Source organism: Amblyomma mixtum, chromosome 1, assembly GCF_055824585.1.
Source record: "Amblyomma mixtum isolate Tamu chromosome 1, ASM5582458v1, whole genome shotgun sequence".
In the NCBI taxonomy this organism is placed as follows: Eukaryota; Metazoa; Arthropoda; class Arachnida; order Ixodida; family Ixodidae; genus Amblyomma; species Amblyomma mixtum.
Window position 1 is genome coordinate 95,576,025 of NC_143012.1, and position 26,006 is coordinate 95,602,030.

A 26,006-nucleotide genomic window follows, 5' to 3' on the forward strand; every position below is an offset into this window, starting at 1 on the left:
GTATTTGTTTTGATTATTTCAATTACACATCTGAATTTCTTTCATTTCTTTCCTAATTATTAACAGTATTATTTTGATTTTTTCCCCCACCATTTATTTTCTTGTTTAACACCTATCAGTTGCCGCCTGTGTCTTCGCCAATCCCCCGCAGTGGGTACGCGCCATTATTTAGAGGACAACAACAACAACATATACCTCCTTGGAATCATTCACCATCGTACCTTGGCCAATCCCCCCGCGTGGGTATATGCCATTTTCATGTTGAGAAGAAGAAGAAGAAGTGTTTGCGTCCGTCTTCATTTTGTCCGTGTTTGCTACTGGGCTGCCGTCCTCAGTATGTTGAACCAACAAGCCAGCCACTACTTATTAAGCAAGAAGAGATAATAAATGCTAAGGAATAGTTTGTTTTTCATTTTAGTTTTTCTTAGCGAGGACATTAATTTAAATCTACTCAATCTTAACCAGAGCATGGAGCAGGCGCGCGCGACGTCAGATGACAGGGATCATCATCATCTTGCCTCCTTCGGCAGTCGGTTACCGTGTTCGTGGAACAGCGCTTGGAGCTTCGCTGTAACGTGAGTCCTTTGTCCTTTACAGTTTTCAAAATATGCGCGATAAGCCTCGAACAGGCGCCTGCGCTGATGTGAGCGTGCCTCGTTTGAACTAAATTGAGGTGCTGGGTTACCATTCAAGGCGCCCAGCCATCAGCGTGCCTTCCCAGCTCACCTTCAGAGTCTGAGCTTAAGCGAAACAGATAAACATAATGCTTGTGCATCTTAAGCCCTGACCAAGCCCATTTTTCCCTCTCGATTTCGACCAGAAAGAAATGGGCTTGGGTAGCGCTTAAGATGCGCAAGCATTATTTTTATTTGTTTTGCTTAAGCTCAGACTCCAAAGGTGAGCTGAGAAGGCCTGCTGATCGATGGGCACCTCGAATGGTTTCTCAATCTCAAAACACGGCAAACGAAGACTAGGTGCGCCGCTTAGAAAAGGAAGAAAAACTGGCTGGGGTTCAGCCCGGCTAAACCTAGTTTACAGAGCGGAAGCTCAATTAAACATGGTCAGACACGGTTTGCTGCGGTTTTATATTATTGGCTACCCCAGCCGATCACGCACTGAGACAAAAGTGGCCAAACGGATTCTCCCTTAAAGTCTCTGCACAATCTGTTAGTCGCGGTCACACACACTAGGCCAGGCGGATCGTATGACCGGTTAGGCGCCGGCTTGACTTGACTTGTATAGCTTTCCTTTGTAGCCGTATGGCTGCGCTTGGATAGATGCCAATCTGTTTTAATCAATGTTTTAACCAATGAGTAATTACTCCCTTATTACAAATCTACTCCACCTTGGGGGATTCCCCTAAAAATTTGACCAACACAGTTCCCACTTCGAGTTATTGATCAATTCACTCTCGCCCTACCATAAGCTTGCCGTCCCGGTTAGCTCAGTTGGTAGAGCGACTGCTCCGGTGAAGCAGTGGTCCCGGGTTCGAGCCCCGGACCAGGACGAATTTTTCTTTAACTGCGAAGTTTTTGAGAAAGCTGTATGGCTTTCTTTTGTAGCCGTATAGCTGCGCTTGGATAGATGTCAGTGAGTAACTGCTTCCTTATTACAAATCTACTCCACCTTGGGGGATTCCCGTGAACGTTTGATCAACTCTTCACTAATCATCGGCGAATCGGTTTCGTCTTCACCAATGGTCGACGCAGCGGTCGGAAAAGAAGCGGACGCAATGGCAGCGTCCGCTACCAGCTTCCTGTGTCGTTGTTCACGCCTCTGCTCCTCTAGACGAGCGTCTCGTTCTCCTTCGGTTCCTGCTTCAGTGTTAGCACGTTTCGTCGCTCTATCCTTCGCCAGCGCACCCTGTCGACGTTCTCGATCATAAGAATCAATCAGCCGTCTACGATACACAGCCAAAGCACTGGTTCCAGCGCGCGAATCCTCCGTGGCTACTTGCGAACGTCAAGCAACGCTTGGCGATTTTGATTATCGTATCAGATGATCGGCGAGTCACGTGGTTCAGAGCAACTGCGAGGTAAGCGTTGAATCACGTTGTTCAACACGGTTGCGAAGGCGAGTGGACGCCGCCGGCTGCACGCGCCGCAGCTGCGCCGAGGCGCGGCGAGTCACATGGTGTGACGTCACAGCCGCACCCCCGCTCCGCCGCTTGAAGGTCATCCTTCGGAGCCACATGACCTTGAGGTTTTGCACGGGAGTAGAGCTTCCGCTCAAAAAAAAAAAAAGAAGAGGTGAGACGGTCAGCGATTTGAGGGACTCTTTCAGGCGAAGAACGTTTTTCTCTCGGCAGTTATGTTTCATGGCGACGTTCTTTTAGTACGTTGCCGTGGAAACTAATTAGGAGGCGTACGCTGTGTTACCGTAGCCCACGGAATATAATGCTGATCCTTTTTCGAGACGCAGCTTGAGAGACGCAGTGGCCGAAGAGGCCTAACTTAGCAGTAAACTGCTAAATTAACCTCACCCCTGCTTCCTTTCTTGCCACCACCGCTGCGTGCTTGTAAACACCGACGGACCTTTTCTTAATATTATACGACGGCGCTGTTGGGCGACACTTGGGCCACACAGTGTCAAGACGTGCACACTTCACATCCTTCTTACATAATTTATTTGCTTGTCACCGTAATAATAATTGTTGAAGCGAATGCTTCACTATGGGAGTGGGACCTTGGTCTTCAATCGCGCACCGTGTAAATTTGACCTTCAGCTGAGTTAGAGGTCAAACCGTGAATAAATTGAATCGATATCCTTGGCTGGGAGGCGAACCCGCGTTTTGCATCTTGAAAAACCAGTGCCGGCTGTGGCGCTTTATCACCTTCCTTTTTTGCAGCGCCACTTTTTCCACTGAAGGAGTACAGTCCGTGACAACGTGACCATGCTTCGCTTCGTGTCAGTGTCAACCCTCGCTCTCCTTTGCTTTACTACAGTCCAATGTGCCAAAACGTAAGCAACGCGCATCTTGAATGAAACGATGCAGCTTCTATTGTTATAAGATAGACTTGACCAGTTTGCCGTACGCCACTGCGCCACTGCCTCAGATTTAAGATGCTGCGCAGCATTCTTCTGAACACATTTTTTTTGCCCACGGCCTGCGCATTGCCATTTACAGCCAGGAGCAGCTTCGCAACTGATGTAACAATTCCCATCGTACTGAAATGAAAGTTTCACTAGGGGACCTCGTGCTTCGATCGCCGGGTGCCTAGTTTTGACCTTCAGCTGAAGTAGAAGTCAAACCATGTAAAAGGGGGGAAAAATCGAATCAATATCCATGACTGGGAGTCGAACCCGTGGCTGCCCGAATAGATCGCCTTTAAGGGCCGCTCAGCAAGACCATTAGCCAACACGCCTCATGCTAAACTGCACCTCACTCTCGCGCTGTGAATTGGCGAGCGTCGTCTTCATCAACTTCCATCTGCTCCGTCCCGCGGCACTGCCTGCTCGCCGTCATCTTCTGCGCAGCACAAATCCGTGCTTTCGCTCCGATTCGAATGCAGTAATCATTCTGTGTAGTTTTCTGTGTTCTGCACAAGAGAAGCTTCTAAACATTCCGGTTCTTTGTCATGTTGAAAGTCAGAGGCATTTGGGAATTTCGCATTGCACCTGTGTGTATTTTGACTTAGACGTAAATTATTCTGGCGTTGGCAGTTAGCTTCCGCTTTAGAGCCTACCACGACACGGTTTAGGCGGCAGCTAATTAAATAAAATTTGAAACAATACAGCTTCGGTTGAACTCGCGGAATGGACGCCAGCAGTATAGTATACTGGTGCGTTTAAACGGTGAGCTGCATGAAATTGTGTCCCGTACATGCAGCGTACAACAGCTGTATCTTAACGGTACTAACCTATGGGGCAGAAACGTGACGTTAAGGACAACGCAGCGAGATATATGGAAAGAAAAATGATAGGTGTAACGTTAAGAGATCGGAAGCGGGCGGAGTGGGTGATGGAACAAACGCGGGTTAATGACATCCTAGTCGAAATCAAGAGGAAGAAGTGGGCTTGGGCAGGGCATGTAATGCGAAGGCAAGATAACCGCTGGTCCTTAAGGGTAACGGAGTGGATTCCAAGAGAAGGCAAGCGTAGCAGGTGGCGGCAGAAAGTTAAGTGGACGGATGAGATTAAGAAGTTTGCGGGAATACGGGGGCCGCGGCTGGCGAAGGACAGAGTTAACTGGAGAGACATGGGAGAGGCCTTTGCCCTGCAGTGGGCGTAGTCAGGCTGATGATGATGATGATGACATGCATCGGCAGATAGCGCCGCTTTCCGTATACACTCTAAACATAAATACACCCATATGGGAGTAAAAAGGGTGTGAGCTGTCGTCTAGGGCGCACCCACTTTAAAACGGTGTGCGCTAGAGGACAACTTCACTCCCTTTTATTCCTTTCTGTTTAGAGTGCATATACGGTTGCTGAACTTAGATATCGACGTGCGGTCGAAGACGTTCGCTTTCTACTGCATTATTCTGACTGGCTGCGTGTAAGCGTCACCATAGGAATGCTATTCGGTATAAGCGTTGAGATAATCTCGAAACCGGTTCAGAGTAAATGCAGCGAGTGTGGCTTATGATATACTAGCTCTCATGAAAGTCAGTTTATGTGCACAGTTAGGATCTGCAACGAATAACGCCGGACCAAGGGGCAAAGTTTTCTTCCTTTTGTTTTTCTTCTTTCCCTTCCTTATTCCAGTAGTCCAGGTCCTTGCGAAGAAGCATCCTGCAACCAAACCTGCATAATAAGTTACGGACCCCAGAGGGGCCTCGCTGTGGTGGGACAGTGCGAGGACAACAAGTGCAAGTGCTACCGGCACAATTGTAAGCTCTCTCTCTCCAAGTCATCGCTTATCGCCGAGGCAAAACTGCGAGGATACTTTGGCAACTAAAGTGTTGAGAGGCGGAAGCCGAGGACACTATGCCGTGACGACTTCATGTGGATGTGACGTCACATGTTTCCCGTGGCTATATCGATGCCCAAGTTATACATCTTTTGGGTGCCTTAAGTGTTATTTACGCTTAATTACACATTTTTACATCAAATTTGACACAAATACGACGTTTTTCCGACCATTCTGTGGCAATTTTCACTATGCTGGGACGACTTCCGGTGGATATGACGTCACACCGTTCCCGTGGCTATATCAATACCCAAATTATACATCTTTTGGTTACCGTAAGTGTTAATTGCGCTTAATTACACATTTTTACATCTGATTTGACGCAAATACGACACAAATACGACGTTTTTCCGACCACTCTGTGGCAATTTTCACTATGCCGTGACGACTTCCGGTGGATGTGACTCCACACCGTTCCCGTGGCTATATCGATCCCCAAATTCTACATCTCTCGGGTACCTTAAGTGTTAATTACGCTTGATTACACATTTTTCCATATAATTTGACACAAATACGACGTTTTTCCGATAATTCTGCGGCAATTTTCACTATGCCGTGACGACTTCCTGCGGATATGACGTCACACTGTTCCCGTGGAAATATCGACGTCCGCGCTATTTCGACTCAATTTTGACATTTCTGCCTATAACTAATTAACTAATTAACGTACTGTCATCAAACATGGCTTCTAAGTTCATTTTTTCCACCTCTATATGAAGCAACCATTCGTTTTCTCCTACCTTTTTTAGTTCAAGAGCTAACAAGAGTTAAACGCTGCCAAAAGTGTGACACCCTCTGCTAACCGACGACAGTATGAGCCATTAAAGGCTTTCGCCTTAAAACGTCCTTTTTGCCTGTACGCAAGCTCTTGTTTTCCGAACTAGTGTTGACCAGATTTCCTGCATCACCATTTGCATAGGCGTGTGTAGTAACGAGCGAATAAGTGTAGGCAAGAGCGTACGTTGGGCTAGTCGGTCAATCATAGTAAATAAAAGGGGCTACTGCGCACAAAAAGACACGGACAAGAAGGTAACACAACAAGCGCACAACAAGCGCACAACACAACAACACGACAAGCGCTTGTTGTGTTACCTTCTTGTCCGTGTATTTTTGTCCCTTTTTGTTTACCAAGTGTAGGCAGGCACACAAGCCGGTATACTCTCAAAGAAGTCTGCATTCCCTCTTTCATGCTTGTCGTGAGAATGACACCAAGAGACGACAACGCCGGATAGCTAGGTGTAAGCGGCAGAGTTGTTGATTTCTAACCAGGAACAGATTGGTCCTTTAAACTGGTCAGTGATTAGGTGGTGCCTGGTCTGTCGTATACCGAGGTCGCGGATCGGCCGAACTGTACACGTCGCGAGAATTCGGCTCCAGACTGGACGGCGCAAACTACGGCTTCCAGAGCGCTGAAGGTATTTTACGAAACCACGTGGGCCGTCCCCGCCAGGTTCTGAAAGGAGGAACGGCCGTGGTCAAGGTCCTTCGCTTTTCAGCAATATGGTAGGATACTCACGCGACCCCTGATGACCAAAAGGTCTTGAAATGTGAGGACTACGGTTCTCCTAACCTCTGACATATTCAGAGCTTCTGTGATGCCACAAGTTGTTCACTTCTGCAGCTGAAAAGGCCTCGGGCTGCATGCTTATGTGACTGGACATTTTTGAGCTAGGTTGTACATCCTGTCGCTCTTGTTACGTGATCAGTCTCAAACTTTGACCATAGTAACAGCATGAAGTAGTGGGCGAGTTGGTCTGACATATATAGTGAAGCAGCGCAACGGCACGGGGCCAAAGGGAAGAAAGGGACGAACACAGCGCTGAACTGACAACAAATGTTTATTCGGGATGCTAACAGCATATAAATGCATTTTTGCACCTTAGAAAAAACAAAGAAACAGAGAAGAGGGGAAAGTATCAAACCCAGTCACTATGCGCATGCAGCTGTATCGCGTGTACATCGATCATTTGATATCAGAAAGTTGTGCTCTTTCAACGAGATGGCAACGGAAGGAGTGCTGATACAATTCGCACCCAGCTTCATGATTTGAGATGCCTCGATAATCTCTCTAGTAAGCTTATCCTTGTGTTTAGTAACTACTTGGCTGTTTTTGAATACTGGGTAACATGAACACTCACGACAGTGAATACGTATGTGGCGGGCCGCGTTCTTAACGTTGTTTCCATGCTCCCTAAGTCTTTCATTTAGACAGTTAGGGAACATGGAAACAACATTAAGAACGCGGCCCGCCACATACGTATTCACTGTCGTGAGTGTTCATGTTACCCAGTATTCAAAAACAGCCAAGTAGTTACTAAACACAAGGATAAGCTTACTCGAGAGATTATCGAGGCATCTGAGATCATGAAGCTGGGTGCGAATTGTATCAGCACTCCTTCCGTTGCCATCTCGTTGAAAGAGCACAACTTTCTGATATCAAATGATCGATGTACACGCAATCAGCTTTTGTACACGCGATCAGTAACAGCTTTTGGAATGACACTTCTGGCTTCAAAGCCAAGAACATGCCGCCTAGCGACCGTCGTGTTGTGTACAGCCATCGCGTCTTCTAAAGCATACAACAAGCAGGAGCAAAATGGCACGCCCGCCCAAGCAGCACCGCTAATCGGCTCAATATTGCAAACGTATCGGCAAATGCCGGCCCTACAAAGGGCCAGAGTAAAACCATCCATTTGCAATATTGGGCCAGTTACAAGTGCTTCTAGGGCCGGATTTTTAAAGGTAACTTGCTCCGCCAGCGCTGAGTCAAAGTCAAAGCATTCCTTATTTTCTCTCTCAAGATTTTCCTTTCGTACTGCTTGCACATATAGCTTCAAATGCAGTAGTTCTGTTCTTTTGTTCCAATGTCAACTTTACACTCCATTTTAGCTAAAAGATGAATACGCCGGAGACAAAAACCGCAAGCAGGCGTTGCTGATCGGTGGTCCCTTGTCTGTGCGCAGACTGCGAAGAAGAAGCGTGCGCGGGCCTCTGTCGCGAGGACTACGGTGATAAGAAGAACCTGACGTCTTCCTGCAGGGGTAACATCTGTTACTGCAGCTGGCACAAACGTAAGCCATTAATTAGTGGGTTCATTTCTTGCCTGTTTTGTGTGGCGCAAGGTTAATGCCAATACCACGCATTTTGAATACCTGATTAATTTTGTTATTTTAGAGAGGTGCACTATCTGTTTTCAAGTGCATTTTTACCGGGATATAGCGACAGGCAGGCAAGCAACAAAGCCGGAAGACAGGAAGGCGATTGGTTTCGAAGAAAATTTTAATGAGTGAAAAAAGAGAGGTAACACTTTGAGTCTCAAGGTGACGGCGCTTGACGTCACCATTGACCGTTAGCCTTCATATCGAAGCTGTCATTCGCACCGTGGCTATAGGTATTAAGGTGAAGAGTAGAAACAATGAACGGCGGCGGTAGTGGCTCCGGCCGACAGGCCGGAGAGCGGCTCCGGGACCTCCGGTGGGCGGCTCCGGGACCTCCGGTGGGCGGCTCCGGGACCTCCCTGTGCAAAGACGACGAAGCACAGGTGGCATGCTAGAAGCGTCAACCGTCATACATAACGTATGAAAAATCTTCACAAAAATATTTTATCGGTCTCTGAAAAGGGCCCGCACCAAAGCAAATCACCTCAATATTCTACCTGTGAGTGACATTTTTTCCATTTCCAAGTAATCAATTTTCTTAACGATAACTGCACTGTTGCTGCAATGTCCCTGTTTCAAGTCACAAGGAGTCTTGAAAAATTAATTGGCAAGTAATAAAGGGCAAAAAATCTCACTTCCGCAGACATTCTAGTAGAAGTGTCATGGACAGATCAGTGGGAAGCACTCCATTAACAGCAACACTTTGCCGACCTAAATATCTCGATAACCCCACAGCGCAGTTTGAGCAGCATCCAAGGCCTGATCTCCCAAAGCAACGTAATAAGAAAAAAATGGCTGAGGCTTAGCTAAGGTTAAGCCTAGTCAGATGCGAAGCGTACTGATGGCTAGGCTTGGTAAAGTTCCTCGCTTTGTTCTTCAGTTGCTGTAGAACGTTGTCGCCGAGCCGCATATTGAGCACGCCGCTTAGCCAGACGTTCATCCCGCTCTTCATCGGTCTCTGTGGCACGCTGAAGCTTTCGCTTCTCGTTCAAATCAGCCCTGCTTCTAGGCGGCATCCCAACACCTGGCCGCCTCGTAAGTGCCCGGAGAGCGAGGCAAGCTCAGCTTTATACCGCTGCTGTAGCGTCACGTGGTCAGCTGCAGCGCCTCTGATGTGGAGCCTCCACCGCCGCGGCCGACCGCGCGAGCCGGCAGCCCATCTCTCCTCTGCTGTGACGTCATGTTGTCACGTGGTGTCACGTGGTGTCACGCTAAAGGTCAATGGTAGCTCCACCGCCGCGCTCGACGGGCTGTAGTGTAGCTCTAGTAATATGCTTCGCATAAAACCGAGTCAGACCTTCTGGAAAGCTTTCGTAGTCAAGGTGTCATCGCTCTTCGCAGCATAACCATAAGGCGGAACGGCGGACAGGTGAAAATGCCCACATTGTCCTCACATTTAACCGGATACGACTACCAGATTCAGTAAACGCAGAGTTAATCTATTGTAAAGTTAACTCACGTCCCCAACTCCCAAGGTGTTCCAAATGCTAAAAAATTTGACATGGATCCCAAACGTGCCGTGGAAAACTTACGTGTGCAAAGTGCGGAAGATATGAGCACTACACTGAAGACTATAATATGACTGAACTGGAATGTCCAAGCTGCTATTGACCACACGCAGGCGACATGTGAAACTTAAAAAAAAGAGTAACATAATCTAACTAAAGTTATCTAAAATAATGCTTTCGCAGCTCGAAAGGTTTAGGTTTATGGCGCTTTAACGTCCCAAAGCGACTCAGGCATGAGGGACGCCATAGTGAAAGGCTCCGGAAATTTAGACCACCTGGGGTCCTTTAACGTGCACTGAAAACGCACACCACACGGGCCTCTAGAATTTCGCCTCCATCGAAATTCGGCCGCCGCCGCCGGGATCGAACCCGCGTCTTTCGGGTCAGCAGCCGAGCGCCGCTACCACTCTGAGCCACCGCGGCGGGGCGCAGCAGCTCGAAAGAAGTTTAGACATTTTTCCACGAGATCTTATGCTGACGCAATGCTCCGGCGGGCCGAGAGGCGTCTAGTCACGGTAGGTATGCAAAACAGCTTTGCTGACGTGCTCATCCCCAAACGCAGGAGGCGGTTATCGCCATGGCAATGGTCAGCACCAAAGTAGTCACCATATTGAAATATACCTGCGCTTAAAAGACACGGACTGAAAGATAGAGACACACACACATAGCGCTGGACTTACAACTGAATCTTTATTCGGGAAACACTGCTCTTTATGCACACCAGCAGCTGATAAAAATGGAAGATGGTAACACCCGGATGATAAAAAATCGACAAACTGTCTCGTCACATGTCCAGTCCTACCTTCCCTTTTGCAAAAATGCCCTTTCCTTTGATAGTAGTGAAAGGGACGTGCTACTCACGCATGCACGTGCAAAAGGGAAGGTAGGACTGGACATGTGACGAGACAGTTTGTCGATTTTTTATCATCCGGGTGTTACCATCTTCCATTTTTATCAGCTGCTGGTGTGCATAAAGAGCAGTGTTTCCCGAATAAAGATTCAGTTGTAAGTCCAGCGCTATGTGTGTGTGTCTCTATCTTTCAGTCCGTGTCTTTTAAGCGCAGGTATATTTCAATATGGCAAACCAACTCGCCCAACAAACCACTCTGCTAGTCACCATAATTAGCTGCTCCATGGCAGCTATTAACAATGTCCCCCACGGGGACAGAACGAATCCTAAGACATCGGACTGGAACCAAAGGGAGGTGGAACTAATATGGATGCTGGCACACTCGGGGAACAGGGGAAACGAGTTGGCGCACAGTATGGCTCGAGGTTACGTAAGCCGAGCAATGAGTTCGACTTGCTGCACCAATGCCTGGTTCTCAAAGTCGAGGTCAGCGCAAGTATTTCGCAAGGTTGTCACAGCTGTGGGAGCCGTTACGAGTGAGAGGAACGGGATGTTCTTTTGCATAAGTGGTAAGAAATTCCCGCTTGTCTTTATATCTACATTAAAGTCCCCACCCACCCTGCCACAGTGGCAGGTGGCAGCGTTTCTGGCACAACGTTGTCAACGCCAAAGCATGCAGCGCACATCTGTCACTACCGCCACATAGCTTACTAAGCCGTCATATAATAGACCGGAAAATTACACTAGCATAGACACCAGCACACGCATCCCTGCCTGGTAATGATACGGCCCACGAGTTCGCCCGAGGCTTTTCTTTCCGGGCGGACCCGAGCGAGGTGGTCTTTACAGACAGGGATCGCATGGTGACCTATATAGAAATTACACAGCACTATCGTTTGCAACGAGCTAGACTTCCTACAGCGGATAGATCCTTGTCCAGATACCAAGCCATCAACTGGCGCCGGTTACAAACATACACCTTTCCAAACCCAGCCCTCTGGAGTCTTATTGTACCCAGGGCAATTTTCAGACAAATGGGCAAACTGCGAACTTAGGGCCACCTTGGACCACATACTATGGGAATGTCCTCATGCCCCCCGGGAAGGACGAGGTAAAAACACAAAAGATCAATGGGAGACCTTACTACTGAGCTCCGACCCGGCGACTCAGTTACAACTCGTCCGACTGGCCGAAGCCGCCGCCGAGAGTCAAGACCTTTCGGCCGTCGTCTAGGCGGGTAACCCTCTGGCTACCCTCTTTCTGTTGGACATTCTGTTGGAAAAGTTTTCCTATCCTATTCTAAAGCACGAGTGAGATGTGCACTGTCCCAAGAGGGCAATTATGCGCCTTCCCTCTGGTTCAGGTGTCCACCGAGATGTGTGAGACAGATACTGCACATTTCCTTTCCTCAAAAACCAGATTTATAAATTTTGCCTTTTGCTTTCCAAGCCCCCGCTCTATTGGTTTCGCGGCTGTGGGAGGCAGATACTGCGCATTTCCTTTCGTCAAAAAAAAAAAAAAATACCGAAGACACTCGGGAAATTCTAAAGCGTGCTTGGCGAAATCCTCGTGGTCAACCCACTGCCGCTTCCCCGAACCACTTGACGCGGAATCACTGGGCCGCTTCGGAGCCGTGCGTCTCACTCACTCGACTGCAACGAGACATCTGGCGAAGGAGCGACGGGGCAGCTGCCACCGCCGACGCGCGTGCGCTCGTTCTACTGCTGCTCTGTGACGTCACGGTTGCTATGCACAGCTGCGCCCCCCACTGGCGCGCCGGTTGCTAAGGAGGGGAGGAGGTCGCGCCTTTATCCGCTCCTCTCTAAGCTTCCGCTCCATTGCTTTCGCAGGTTAAAGGGATACTGCACCAAACTTTTGCAGCTGCTCTTTCACATGTAAACAAGAGCTTGACTGCTAAAATTGATAAATGTGACACGCATTTCAGCGAAAAAGGCGGGCAGCATGTTACAACGGACAATGGCGACGGCGACGCCGCGAAACGCAGAAACGGGCGCTAAAGAGCTGCGCTCTAAAACCTAGAGGTACTTGCAGCTTGGTGGCGGGCATAGCGTCAGATTATATGCCGCACTAAAATAGTTTTCCCGGAAAATATAGATGCAAAGCTGAAAATGGAAAAAACTGTCAGCGGTTTAGCACTGGTTAAACCTGGAGGATCGCGAAAGCAACGAGGAGAGAGAGAGGCAGGCGATGGAGAGCGCGCGTCTGCGGCGGCGGTCCCGGCACGCTAGCTATGCGCCTCTACTGCGCATGCGCAACAGGCGAGCCCGGCAGCGTCACCTCTGAGTCACCCGCACAGCGACGGGGCGGCGCACCAGCTGTGCGCCGTGTGACGTCACTGCTCCTCACGCATGCGCAGTATGGCCGTTCCTCGGCTCCGTGAAATGGCTCGGCGACTAGAGTAGTGTTGCTTTCGCAACAAAAACTGCCGCTTTCGTGTCAGGGGCGCACCCCGCAAAAATCGCGAAAAAATAGTGCGGCCCTTAGTCCAGAGTATACATAAGTGCACGAGAGAGCACCTTCTTTTTTCTGGGGTCAAGAAAGCCAGAGATATTTTATTTCCTCTCGTTTTCTGCAAAGGTTATTGCTTAATTCAGTGAAATTATGTCTCATTTTTTCATATTTTCGTTGATTCTTGCAGATTGTGTGGAGTCCGATTGTGGCCCTTTGTGCGCTGAACGGCATCCGGAAAAAGACATATTCGAAGTGTACTGCAAGGATGACGTCTGTATCTGCAAGTGGCGTGAAGGTGAGGCTGGAATTCTTGTTTCGGCCATTTATACGAAATCACTATGGTGCCGACATATTAAACAGAAAATGCACCTAGTGACTTAGTCCTTTTAGCGCTACCCACTATCTCCGTTCAAACAGTTTTTTCTCCGTAAATATTACATATAAAGACACAAGACGGGAAATTAATTTACAAAGTCGGTTTTGTTTGGTTTATTGGGGTTTAACGTCCCAAAGCAACTCAGGCTATGAGGGACGCCGTAGTGAAGGGCTCCGGAAATTCTGACCACCTGGGGTTCTTTAGCGTGCATTGACATCGCACAGTACGCAGACCTCTAGAATTTCGCCTCCATCAAAATTCGGCCGCCGTGGCCGGGATCGAACCCACGTGTTTCGGGCCAGCAGCCGAGCGCCGTAACCACTGAGCCACCGCGGCGGGCAAATTAGAAACGCCCGCCGTTAGTTTTCCAAGGGTATGCACAGAATTGCGGGATTTAATGTTCCGAAGCTTCGCATGGGCTATGGGTGGCACCGAAGTCGAAGACTCCTGATCAGTTCTGAAGTTACAGTTTAAGCCCATCAGATCACAAAGCCGGGTTCATGCACACGCATTGAGCCAGCTCCTTCAAATTTCTTTGCGCGAATATAACAGCGATGGCTGCGATGGCGTAGACGTAGAGCATCCGCCTCGCGCGCAAGAGGACCGAAGTTCGAATCCCGCTGCCGTGCAATTCTCCACCGGGTTAAAAAACAAACAAAAAAGAACTCCGTGTGTCGATGGAATTGCATCACCAGGCCTGGGGTACGGCCTGATCTCGGTGTCCAGAACCGACAACGCACTCCCTCACCAGAGGAGGATTTGGCTGCCCTGGTGTAGTACTTGGCCGCAACCTTCTATGAACAAACCAATTAACCCTCGGCCCTCAGTCCACAGCCGCTGCAGAGCAACTGACCAAGGCGGCGGTCAGGCCTGCTACGCAGCGGAGGGTGCCAAGAACCTCTGGGCAGGACAGACCGCCATTAGAAACTGAGCCTGGCTACGTTTAATGCTAGCACCTTATCCAGTGAGGATAGCTTAACAGTGCTACTCTAGGAATCAGCAGGTATTGAATGGGATGTCATAGGGCTTAGTGAGGTTAGGAGGACAGATGAGGCGTATACAGTATTAAAGGATGGGCACGTACTGTGCTATATCGTAGATTAGCGGACAGACGAGAACTAGGTGTGGTAGGGGGTAGAACTCATCAATAAGGATATAGCTGGAAACATAGAGGAGTTTTATAGTATTAACTAGAGGGTGGCAGCTATCGTAATTAGTCTTAATGAGGAATACAAGCTGAAGGTGGGGCAGGCCTACGTGCCTACATCAAGTCATGATGACCAGATCTATGAAAGCTTGTATGAAGACTAGAGTCGGCAATGAACAGAGTAAAATCACAGTACACTTTACTGATGGGCGACTTCAATGCGAAGGTAGGCAAGAAACAGGCTGGAGACCAGGTGGTAGGTGGCTGTGGCATAGGGTCTAGGAATAGGAGGGGAGAGTTATGAGTAGAGTCCGCAGTTAGAAGTAATTTACGGATCATGAATACCTTCTTCCGCGAACGAGAAAACAGGTAGTGGGCGTGGAAGAGCCCAATGGTGAGTCTAAACATGAAATAGACTTCATACTGTGCGCCCATCCTGGCATTGTAGAAGATGTGGATGCCTCCAAAAAGGTCAGTTGTAGCGACCACAGAATGATGAGGTCTTGTATTAGCTTAGGTTTGAAGAGAGAACAATGGAAACTATTGAAGTGGTTGTCCCTTAACGACTTAGCGGTAAGAGGGAAAGTAGAGGAATTCAGGATTTCGCTGCAGAACAGATATTCCGCTTTAACTGAGGAAGACGACCGTAATGTTGAAACAATGAACGATAATCTCACAGTTATCGTTGTGAAGTGCGCCGTAGAAGGTGGTAGGATGGTTCGACAGGATACAGGCAAGCTATTTCAGGAGACAAAAGATCTGATTAAGAAACGGCAAATGAAGTGGGCGTCTAACTCCAGAGACAGAATAAAACTAGCAGAACTATCAAAGTTAATAAATAAGCACAAGGTAGTTGACATAAGCAAGTGTAATATGGAGAGAATAGAGCCTGCTCTAAAGAACAGAGGTAGCCTAAAAGCGGTGAAGTGGAAACTAGGCGTAGGTAAAAACCGGATGTATGCGTTAAGAGATAAAGAGGGCATTGTCATTAGCAATATGGACAAGATCGTTAAAATAGCCGTACAGTTCTACACACATCTATACAGTACCCAATGCAATCAGAACATCAATGAGAGAGACAGTAGCAAAAGGATTTGCTGGGCTAGTTGGTTCATTTCTGAATTAAAGATTTGGTTTGGTTTATTGGGGTTTAACGTCCCAAAGCGACTGAGGCTATGAGAGACGCCGTAGTGAAGGGCTCCGGAAATTTCGACCACCTGGGGTTCTTTTACGTGCACTAACATCGCACAGCACACATGCCTCTAGAATTTCGCCTTCAAGAAATTCAGCCGCCGCAGCCGGGATCGAACCCGCGTCTTTCGGGTCAGCAGCCGAGCGCCGTAACCACTGAGCCACCGCGGCGGGGTGAATTAAGGATTTAACTGCGCGAAAAGGTTAGGACACCAGGGAGACACATTCACAATACTTAGAAGCCCAGTCTGCGCTTCTAGGTGTCGTGAATGTGTCTCCCTGGTGTCGTAACCCTTTCGCGCAGTTAAATCCTTAAGGAAGTAGCTCCCAGCAATGGGACATCCCGCGAGTAACAAAAGAGGAAGTAAAGAAATAATTAGGAGCAATGCAAAGGGGGAAAGTAGCTGGTGAGGATCAGGCAACAGCAGATTTGTTGAAGGTGGAGGAGAGATTGTGCTACAAAAACTAGCCACCCTGTATACGCAATGTCTTCTGACCTTGAGAGTACCAGGAGCTTGGAAGAACGATAACATTATCTTAATTCACAAGAAAGGAGACGCTAAAGACTTGAAGAATAACAGACCGATCAGCTTACTGTTCGTTGCCTACAAGGTATTCACTAAGGTAATCGCTAATAGAGTCAGGACAACCTTAGACTTCAATCAACCAAATGATCAGGCAGGCTTTCGTAAAGGATACTCGACAATAGACCATATTCATACTATCAATCAGGCGATAGAGAAATGCGCAGAATATAACCAACCCCTATATATAGCCTTCATTGATTACGAGAAAGCATTTGACTCAGTGGAAACCACAGCTGTCATGCAGGCATTGCAGAATCAGGGTGTGGAAGAGTGTTATGTGAAAATATTGGAAGGTATTTATAACAATTGCACAGCTGCTATAGTCTTCCATAAAGTCAGCATTAAAATTCCAGTAAGGAAAGCTGTCAGACAAGGAGACATACATGATATCGCCAATGCTATTCACCGCCTGCTTAAAGGAGGTATTTCGGGGCCTGAAATAGGAGGAGTTGGGGATAAGAGTTAATGGAGAATAGCTGAGTAATTTGCGATTCGCTGATTACATTGCCTTACTAAGCCACTCAGGACATGAACTGCAAAGCATGATCAATGAGTTAGACAGGCAGAGCAGAACGGTGGGGCTAAAAATTAACATGCAGAAAACCAAAGTAATGTTCAACAGCCTAGCAAGAGAACATAAATTGACAATTGGTAGCGAGGTGCTGGAAGTAGTTAGAGAATGTCTCTACTTAGGGCAGGTAGTGACCGCTGATTGGGATCATGGCGGGGAAATAACTAGAATAATAAGAATGGAGTGGAGCGCATATGGCAGGTTCTCTCAGACCATGAATGGCAGTAGCTTGGTTTGGGCTAGTTGCGCTATGTTTTCGAAGACATGAATGGCAGTTTACTAATATCCCTCAAAAGAAAAGTATACAACAGCTTTGTCTTACCGGTACTCACCTACAGGGCGGAAACGTGGAGGCTAACAAAGACGGTTCAGCTTAAGTTAAGGACAACGCAGTGAGCTATGGAAAGGAAACTGATAGGTGTGACATTAAGAGATCGGAAGCGGGCGGAGTGGGTGAGAGAAGAAACGCGGGTTAATGACATCCTAGTTGAAATCAAGAGGAAGAAATGGGCTTGGACAGGGCATGTAATGCGAAGGCAAGATAACCGCTGGTCCTTAAGGGTAACGGAGTGGATTCCAACAGAAGGCAAGCGTAGCAGGGGGAGGCAGAAAGTTAGGCGGGCGGACGAGATTAAGAAGCTTGCGGGGATACAGTGGCCGCAACTGGCGAAGGACAGGGTTAATTAGAGAGACATGGGAGAGAACTTTGCCCTGCAGAGGGTGTATTCAGGCTGATGATGGTGATGTGCAAGGAAATGGCTGCCGAAGCTCTCAGGTACGAAAAGGACCAAAGTTGTATTGCGCTACTTTGGCTTGAAAACGATCGCGACATTAAGAGAGCGCGGCCTGTTAGTAGAGTAAGAAATCCGGCTCCTTGGCGCTGCTCCGGACGGTCTCATTGGTGAAGACGTTCTTGAGGAAGTCAAGTATCTGTACTCGGCGAGGGACTTTTACTATTATAAGGAGTCCGTGCAAAAAAAACAAAACAATACCATGCTCGTGGAAAACGAGGACGGAACACTGCAGCTGCAGTCAGGTAGATAACTATTGGTACCAAGTACCAAGAAAGCCATATTAATCCCCTAATGCCTCGAGTACTCAGGTCAAATGTAGGCCTTTCGCTGTTACTATTTGGAACCGTTGCGACACTTTGTGTAGACCTTTTTTAAATTTCCTGAAGACAATTTTACATTTGGAGTTTTCCGTTGGAAACTAGGCAGTTTTTTACTTGAGCCCTGTGTAAACTATTTGTGCAAAAAAAAAAAAAATTCGTGAAAGAGATGATGACCAGCAGGTTTTCGCTTCGTTCCAACCCTGTTCTTCATATCTAAAGAGCTGACGTCTACAATTCGAGCGAGCCAAAAAGGGCATTGCGGCAGCTGGAATCCATGGCAATGCCGCCTGCATCTCTACCTCCAGCATCAGTTTCACAAATTAGCACATGATGTGGCCACAGACAGGCCCACGTGGTGAATGTTTGGCTCTTGATCGCTCTCATGGGCCCAATCAATCAATCAATCAATCAATCAATCAATCAATCAATCAATCAATCAATCAATCAATCAATCAATCAATCAATCAATCAATCAATCAGTCAGTCAGTCAGTCAGTCAGTCAATCAATCAATCAATCAATCAATCAATCAATCAATCAATCAATCAATCAATCAATCAATCAATCAATCAATCAATCAATCAATCAATCAATCAAAGCAATTTATTCACCAGAAAAATTTGACTGGTCACCTTGGGCTAAAAGCTGTGCACACACAGCTTGACAAAGGCCCAGGGGACTATTACATTGCAGTAGTGAACGTGAGAAAAAAAAAGCAAGTTGATACTTTAACGCATGATAGGTACACCAAACAACATAAGAGATACCCATTACAATCCTTACAGTAAAAAAAGGGATAGAAACAACACTTTGACATTACATATTACACTATCATACATAGACAAATAATTAAGACAATCAGCACAGCAGCACGAGACATAAAAACAACACATAAGACAAAATAGAAAAGTGCAATTTACAATGTTACATATGGATTAGCAGTTTTCGTTTATATATGCACAAAATGAGTCCTGGGCTTCTTAGAACTAAGATCAGATGTTTGTTTATATTTTTTGAGTACATATGGTAGATTATGAGCCGTTGATTGTAGCTTATAGTTTGTTCTGAAATGCGGTATTTCAGATACATCAGCGTTCCGAGTTTCAATATAGAACTACGTTTCGCACTGTCCGTCGCAGTGTTGCCTCCGGGACAAGCCGCGGGTGCCGTGGACGCCCGGCTGAACGAGAAAGCCCACTCTCTTCGCGGAAGTCGCTCGTTCTACATCAACGCTCAGGGCCGCCCTGTTGAAACAGCGCTGACACCGCTGTGACGCGCTTGGAGACCTCCTTTTCTGAAACCAATGTTTCCAAACAAGCCGATGTGTACCAGCGTTCGCTTAATAAAACAGAAGGGCAGTTTTGTTTTTGTTTCGCGATTGTGACGGTGCAATCTCGCACAATGCGGGAGATTGGTTTGGTTTGGTTAATTGGAGTTTAACGTCCCAAAGTGACTCAGGCTATGAGGGACGCCGTAGTGGAGGGCTCCGGAAATTTCGACCACCTGGGGTTCTTTAACGTGCACTGACATCGCACAGTACACGGGCCTCTAGAATTTCTCCTCCAAAGAAATTCAACCGCCGCGACCGGGATCGAACCCGCGTCTTTCGGGTCAGCAGCCGAGCGCCGTAACCACTGAGCCACCGCGGCGGGGCAATGCGGGAGATGTCTACGAGCAATTTTTCGTCGAACAGTGGTCACTCCCACGCCGGCACAACAGGATTCTTCGCAGGGTTTCTCACTGCCGCTCGGTAAGTGTAATTTCTTAATAACCCATGGAAGCTTAGAAAGGAGCGAAGTGTTAAGACCGCGGCTGGCATGGGGGAATGTTACTTTTTTTGCTGCTTTCGGTGATAGTGGAAATAAACGGGCCGATTAGTTTAGATATGAGATAATTTAGGATGAAAAAATCTTTTCCTCATGCCGGCAGCGGATTCCGAACCCACGACATCAGCATGTCGCGTACAGTTTATGGTTTATTGGGGTTTAACGTCCCAAAGTGATTCAGGCTATGAGGGACGCCGTAGTGAAGGGCTCCGGAGATTTCGGCCACCTGGAGTTCTTTAACGGGCAATGACATCGCACACTACACGGGTCTCTAGAATCTTGCCTCCATAGAAATTCGACTGCCGCGGCTGGGATCGAACCCGCGTCTTTCGGGTCAGCAGCCTAGCGCCGTAACCAGTGAGCCACCGCGGCGGCACATGTCGCGTACAGTGATCTGCCAATTTGTCGGTGGATAATAAACGGACGAATTGGTTTGGATACGACAATTTAGAATGAAGTAGAAGAAATGTCTGCCACATGCCGCCAGTGTAATCTGGACCCACGACATCCGCATGTCGCGTACGGTGATCTGCCATTTAAGATTCGTCGGTGGATTTCTCGCCTTCTGCCTTCGTAGGTGTTTCTGTTAGGTTGAGCCTCATCTTAATAGTGTTCAACAGCGCCGCTCCGAGTCATAGCGGTGGATGTCGAACGTCCTGCTAAGTGGCAAGTGACACAAGGGATATTGAATTGAATGGGAAAGATTTATTTGAGCAGAGCAGTTACAGCATCTGCTGCAGGGGCAGAGGCTAAAGGCTGTGGCGCCTGACGAGGCCTCTGTCCCTCTGCAGTCGACGGAAGTGCAATGTAGTTTGCGCATAACAAGAAGGTAAGGCCCATAATTAAAACATATGTATGAATTATACCAATATAATCACAACATTAACACAAAATACGGAATGATATAAATATGTATAATAATGTGGAAGGATATTACACAGAGATTTTGCTCAGTATACAATACATTAGACGACACTTATAACTGAAATAAAACAAAAAACCATGGTACAAGAGACGGATATATCCTGTGTATGCATGTCAAAAGTACTCGTGCTCGTAGTAAAGTATTATTTCGACATCTTTAATGTGCTTTTTGAATGTGCTAATACTGGATGTGAAATTCAAGGTACCTTCAAGTTTATTAAGAATCGGAGCCATTTGGTAAGGAACTGTTTGTTTACCATAATTGGTTCTGGTTTTTGTCATGCGTCTTTTATTGTGTTGAAAAGGATAAGTAGAATTTTCTTCCCTGTCGCAAATGTGCAGCTTCCGGAGTTGTACGAACTGAAGTAGTTTATAGTAGTATAGCTGGTTGGCCCTCAGCATTTTATATTTTAAGAACAAACGTAAAATGCGTAGGAGCTGGTAACGTCCATAATAATTTTCATAACAACGTAATTTCTTTTTTTGCAGTATTATGAGCTTATTGTAATTACCTTTTGTTGTTAACGATCGTGGCCAGCAGCAACTGTGTGATGCTACCTTTGGCATCAAGGCCACCCGAACAGAGTCCATCGCTGTGTTACAGGAAGGCATATGGTAGCTGAAGGGCTTCCGCTTGTCACCTCTGAGGCCGACAGCCTACATTTCCGACATTCGCTCCTTTGAGTCTACAGTTCCGGTCCACAATTTCTGCTGGCACCCCCTTCTATCAACGGTGTTAAGCCAAGCATTATTTTGGAGGTCGGCTTATTGCGAGTGAAACAAGGACACGAGAGGGACACAGGACGAGGGTTAACTTGTAACTGAAAGAATGACGTGCTCGAGAAATGAAACGTCACGCCCCAGCTATCCATTGATTTTACCAGGCGGCTAGATCACAAGGTAAACTGAACGAATACAATATGGGGTTTAAAAGACGATCAAAGAAGCATAGAAAAAACAGGAAGCATTTCCTCGACCTTCGAACAGCAACTCCGAAGAGATTACTCAGCATTTGGCAGCATAATTCTTTTCGTAGCAAAACCACCGATGTGTAACTGACGCACTTATCGCTTCCCAGTTTATGAATGGATGACGTCTTAAAGGCCTACTTGACCGAAAGTTTACTTCGGCTAATTTTGCGCTCGATATAGTGTGCATGTTATGAACAACGTTTATTTTTAATATTAGGGCTGTGAAACGTCTAGAATTTTAATTAGAAGCGTTCAAAAACCTCTGTAGCAGACGACGCAGTCCCCTAGCGATGCGCTGGACAACTAACAGACCTGACCGGAAATGACGCACCCTTGAGACACCGGCATGTCGGGCTCACCAGTTTCAGGCGTTCTGAAGTGAGTGAGAGCCCCATGTAAGCCCTTCTTTTGCCGCGTTTCTGGCTGCTTTCACCCCGAAGCTCGATGGTCTCCGAGAAAAATAAACTGCTGGCATCATGTCGACGAAGTGCGTGGCCGAGGAAAGGAATACGAAGAATCCGGAAAGCACCATGTACACTTCTCGGCCACTGCCCTTCACCCCCGATCTCGAAAGCTTGTGTCAACTGTCTGGAGCTCAGGTTTCAGCGTGAATTCCCCTCTCTTCTTCAAAGCAGGTAATGGTGGGTGACTGACGCTTCTGCCTCTAGCTTATCCCTTTTGTGGGTTGGGCTTTGTCAATAGACCTCTCCTGGTCTACATCATGCACAAGAGCACGTGTTTCTGGCCCGATCGGCAAAGCATGCCATGAACCGAGAGGGTTATAATGGGGAGAAGAAAGGCTTCGAGGCGTCTCTAGTCAGGAGAACAAAGAGGACGAGGGACCTCTCGTCACAAGCTAGCTTAGCCGGTTCAGAAGCTGAAGTGGACGGCTTTGTTCATCGAGCAACGCCCTTTTGACGGCACGTTGTTTACACCAGGCAGAGGTCTGAAGAGAGGTCTGCTTCGTCTGAAAAGGAATCAACATGCACGCGTTTATTGCAGGTACAACAGCTTTGCCCAATACGCAATGATGCCTTCGTGCTGCAAGTGTATCTGCTGCCTCGAAGATTCGCAGGCCGGGCTGAGAATCCTGGAAGGCCACACGAGCGTTACGGAAAACATCAAATTTTTTACTGCCCCACGCCGCTCATACTTGAGGTCGATAACAGGAAGCCATTACCATTCGAGGCGCGTCTCCAAGACCTAGGAGGCTTGAACGCATTTTATTGAAAGATAATATTTTATGCGAAGCATACTACTTTAGCTACCACTTCAGCCCTTCACCGTGGTTATGCGCCTCCAAATCACGTGATACATGACGTCACACCACGTGACACGATGACGTCACGACAGTGGAGAAACGAGGGCCCACCTCGCGCCGTCGCTGTGGTTGTGCGCCTCCGAATCACGTGACACGATGATGCCACACCACGTGACACGATGACGTCACGGCAGTGGAGAAACGGGGGCTCACCTCGCGCCGTCGCTGTGGTTGTGCGCCTCCAAATCACGTGATACATGACGTCACACCACGTGACACGATGACGTCATGACAGTGGAAAAACGGGGGCCCACCTCGCGCCGTCGCTGTGGTTGTGCGCCTCCAAATCACGTGATACATGACGTCACACCACGTGACACGATGACGTCACGACAGTGGAGAAACGGGGGCCCACCTCGCGCCGTCGCTGTGGTTGTGCGCCTCCAAATTACGCGACACGATGATGCTTCGCATTCTCCAGGCTTAACCAAGTTAAGCCTCAGCCATTTTTTAAAGCTAGACAACATGTAATTTTGATTATATGTTCTGCATTATTACTGAGTCGATACAGATACACTGCCTACCAGCAGTTTGCGTGGTGGGTGTATATGGTCGACTGGGGTCCGGCAACCACATCGTTCTGCCCAGCTGTGTGGTTTGAAAAGATTAGAAAAACTTTTTTGTCCCTGCAGTACACGGGCTTGAAGTGATTCCAGGTAAATACACTAATGAACGCAGTGCATAAGTCTTTGTTCATTTGAACCGGCATGTATTTTGCAATGCGCGGGGGCTTGCCCGACAGAGGCGCGCAAAGGTGAACCAGCTAGCCCACCATCGGCACCGCATTAATGCCATGGTCCTCGAAGAGAAAAATATACAATTATTTTGCACAAAAATTTTGCTTCTGGCATATTCTTTCGCTTAACACAGCGCTTAATTCGCTAGAGCTCCCTTTTATTGCGAAAGCAATACTACTTGCACTTTCACGCCTGTGCCGTGCCGCGGCGGTGACCACCATTGACCTTCATTGACCTTGATTTCATTAGATTGGGTTAGATCAGATTGGATTGGACTGGACTGGACTGGATTGGAATGGATTAGATTAGATTACATTGGATTGGATAGGAGTGGATTGGAATGGAATAGAATGAATTGGATTGCATTGGATTGGAATGGATTGGATGGGATTGAATTGGGTTGGTTGGGATTGAATTGTATAACCAATGCATCACCACAAGTCTAACCACAAGCACCACCACCAGCTACACTACCAGCTGTACCATGGCGTAGGTACGGATATTGCTTTCGCAATTACCGGGCTTAACCAAGCTAAGCCACAGCGAATTTTTTAGACATCCAGCTGTTTTTATTAATTCACCTCGCGTTCACAGCACCTGTTCCAAATTCCTATGCACAGGCAGAAATACATTTCGACGGGAGAGAAAAATAAGAAGGAAAAAGAAAATTAAAAGGAGGCGGCAGGTCATTGTTTTTTTATCAAGACAATAACCATATTGCACGCACAGCAGAGCGCACATGTGCTGTTGGCACGCGCGTGCGCGCTCAAAAAACCGACTTGATAATACAAGAATTTCTCCTACTTGGCCTCCATTTGAATATGCGTCCTTCCTTCGAGATGTCCGAACTTTGCACAAGCTGTAATCGAATACTGCCAGGCAAACAACGCTCACTCGAATTGCGGCGCGATCATCTTCGCTGAGGTTGAGCGAAGAGTTTTTTACTTAACTACAGCAAGTAAAACACGCTTAAAACCTTTTCTGGGGTGTTTTATACGATTTAAAATGTGTGTTTTCATATATAACCAGTATTTACTGCGCAAAGTGCCGCACGCGCTACCGGTTCCAGCGCTTTGCACGAGCCGCAACGAGCAGACGCTCCGAACCTGTCCGGACTTCAGTCTCAAACGTGCGTCACTTCCGGCGGGCGGCAATGGCACCCGTTTTTCCAGTTTCGGTATTGAAAACTGATTTTTGCGTGCCGTGGGCACCTTAACTGCTTGAAACCGGAACGTAATGTTTTGTGGGTAGCATAATACGGGGGTGTACTATGAAAAAACAACCTTTTTACAGTTTGCAAAATTTCGGTCAAGTAGGCCTTTAATTGTAACAGTTAGTTGATAGAATCATTAAATAAACCGAAAGAAAAGAGCATCGCACAAGGGTGGCTGATAAGCCGCAGGTAGCTAAATGCGAGAGCAGCGCACCATATAAACATTGTGGCGTATCGCAGTCATTTAAACAGGGAAGATGCAACAGGAAAATGCCCAATCTCTCATGCAGTGGGCAGGTCGAGAAGTACAAGTCGGCTGTTGAGGTGTGTAGTAGGGGTGTGCGAATATCAAATTTTTCGAATACGAATCGAATACGAATACTCAGCTCCGAATATCGAATCGAATATCGAATAATGAAGGGCAGACGCATTTAACCACTACAAAACATTTATTTCAGCACCCAAGAACATCACAGTTCAACTATCAATGAGTAAAAGTACACAAAAGGTGTGTGTGGCTGCACAAAAAGTATCAAAGTCTAGAACATTATTCTTAGAGGAGTGGAAATATCACAGAAAATGACTAGTACACAGCATTGATTAAGGCTAGCATGCCATAAGCACAAAAGCGCGTTGCTGGGATGCAGCAGCTTCGCGCATGGCTTTCCACAGCCTTGGTTCGCCATGGCACGAATTAGAGTCGGACGCGCATTGGCAGTGATATATTTGTCGATGCTAGAAGCGTGTCCCACCAGGCATCGGGTCCAGGAGCACCGCCGCAGTGCCGAAGGAGGAAGGAAACGTGGGCCGGAGACGGGGAGTAGGGGAAGTGAAGGAAAAAACTGTATTCACATAATTACATTATTTACATAGAGCGGGGCTGAGAATGGCTCTCAGTGGAAGAGGAACGTCTTCGTCAACCGTAGTCGACTGGAGCTAGCAGGCTTCTCTCGGCCACACTCACGGCCGAGTTAAATATCGTCCGGTTTCCCCAGATCCCTGGCTGGGGAAAAATGGTCGACGAGCACTGTCCAATCGGATGGACCGAAGGGGACCTCCTTGTTACCGCCCACGGCTGGGCAGGTGCGAGCTTGTCCACTCTGTCGCAGCTGGGTCGAAGAGAGGGGAAG

General features: G+C 47.6%; 1 protein-coding gene and 1 non-coding gene across 2 annotated transcripts; both read left to right on the plus strand.

Moving 5' to 3' along the window:
- The first annotated feature begins 1,433 nt into the window (after positions 1-1,433).
- TRNAT-GGU (transfer RNA threonine (anticodon GGU)) lies at positions 1,434-1,507 on the plus strand. The gene has a single exon. It is a non-coding gene; the product is annotated as a tRNA-Thr (tRNA).
- A 2,249-nt stretch (positions 1,508-3,756) lies between these two features.
- LOC149367263 (uncharacterized) lies at positions 3,757-19,157 on the plus strand. The gene is made up of 5 exons (XM_089573433.1): positions 3,757-3,782; positions 4,707-4,831; positions 7,875-7,982; positions 13,087-13,194; positions 19,024-19,157. Exons 1-5 carry the CDS (start codon positions 3,757-3,759, stop codon positions 19,155-19,157), a joined length of 501 nt encoding a protein of 166 aa, XP_089429559.1.
- The last annotated feature ends 6,849 nt before the right edge of the window (positions 19,158-26,006 follow it).

What these genes read in the sequence shown, in the direction of transcription:
- LOC149367263 (XM_089573433.1), top strand. Translation starts at nt 3,757, where the DNA reads ATGGACGCCAGCAGTATAGTATACTG. An exon ending in GCCAGCAGTATAGTATACTG is followed by an intron (nt 3,783 to 4,706) that starts GTGCGTTTAAAC and finishes TCCTTATTCCAG; the next exon opens with TAGTCCAGGTCCTTGCGAAG. An exon ending in TTACTGCAGCTGGCACAAAC is followed by an intron (nt 7,983 to 13,086) that starts GTAAGCCATTAA and finishes TGATTCTTGCAG; the next exon opens with ATTGTGTGGAGTCCGATTGT.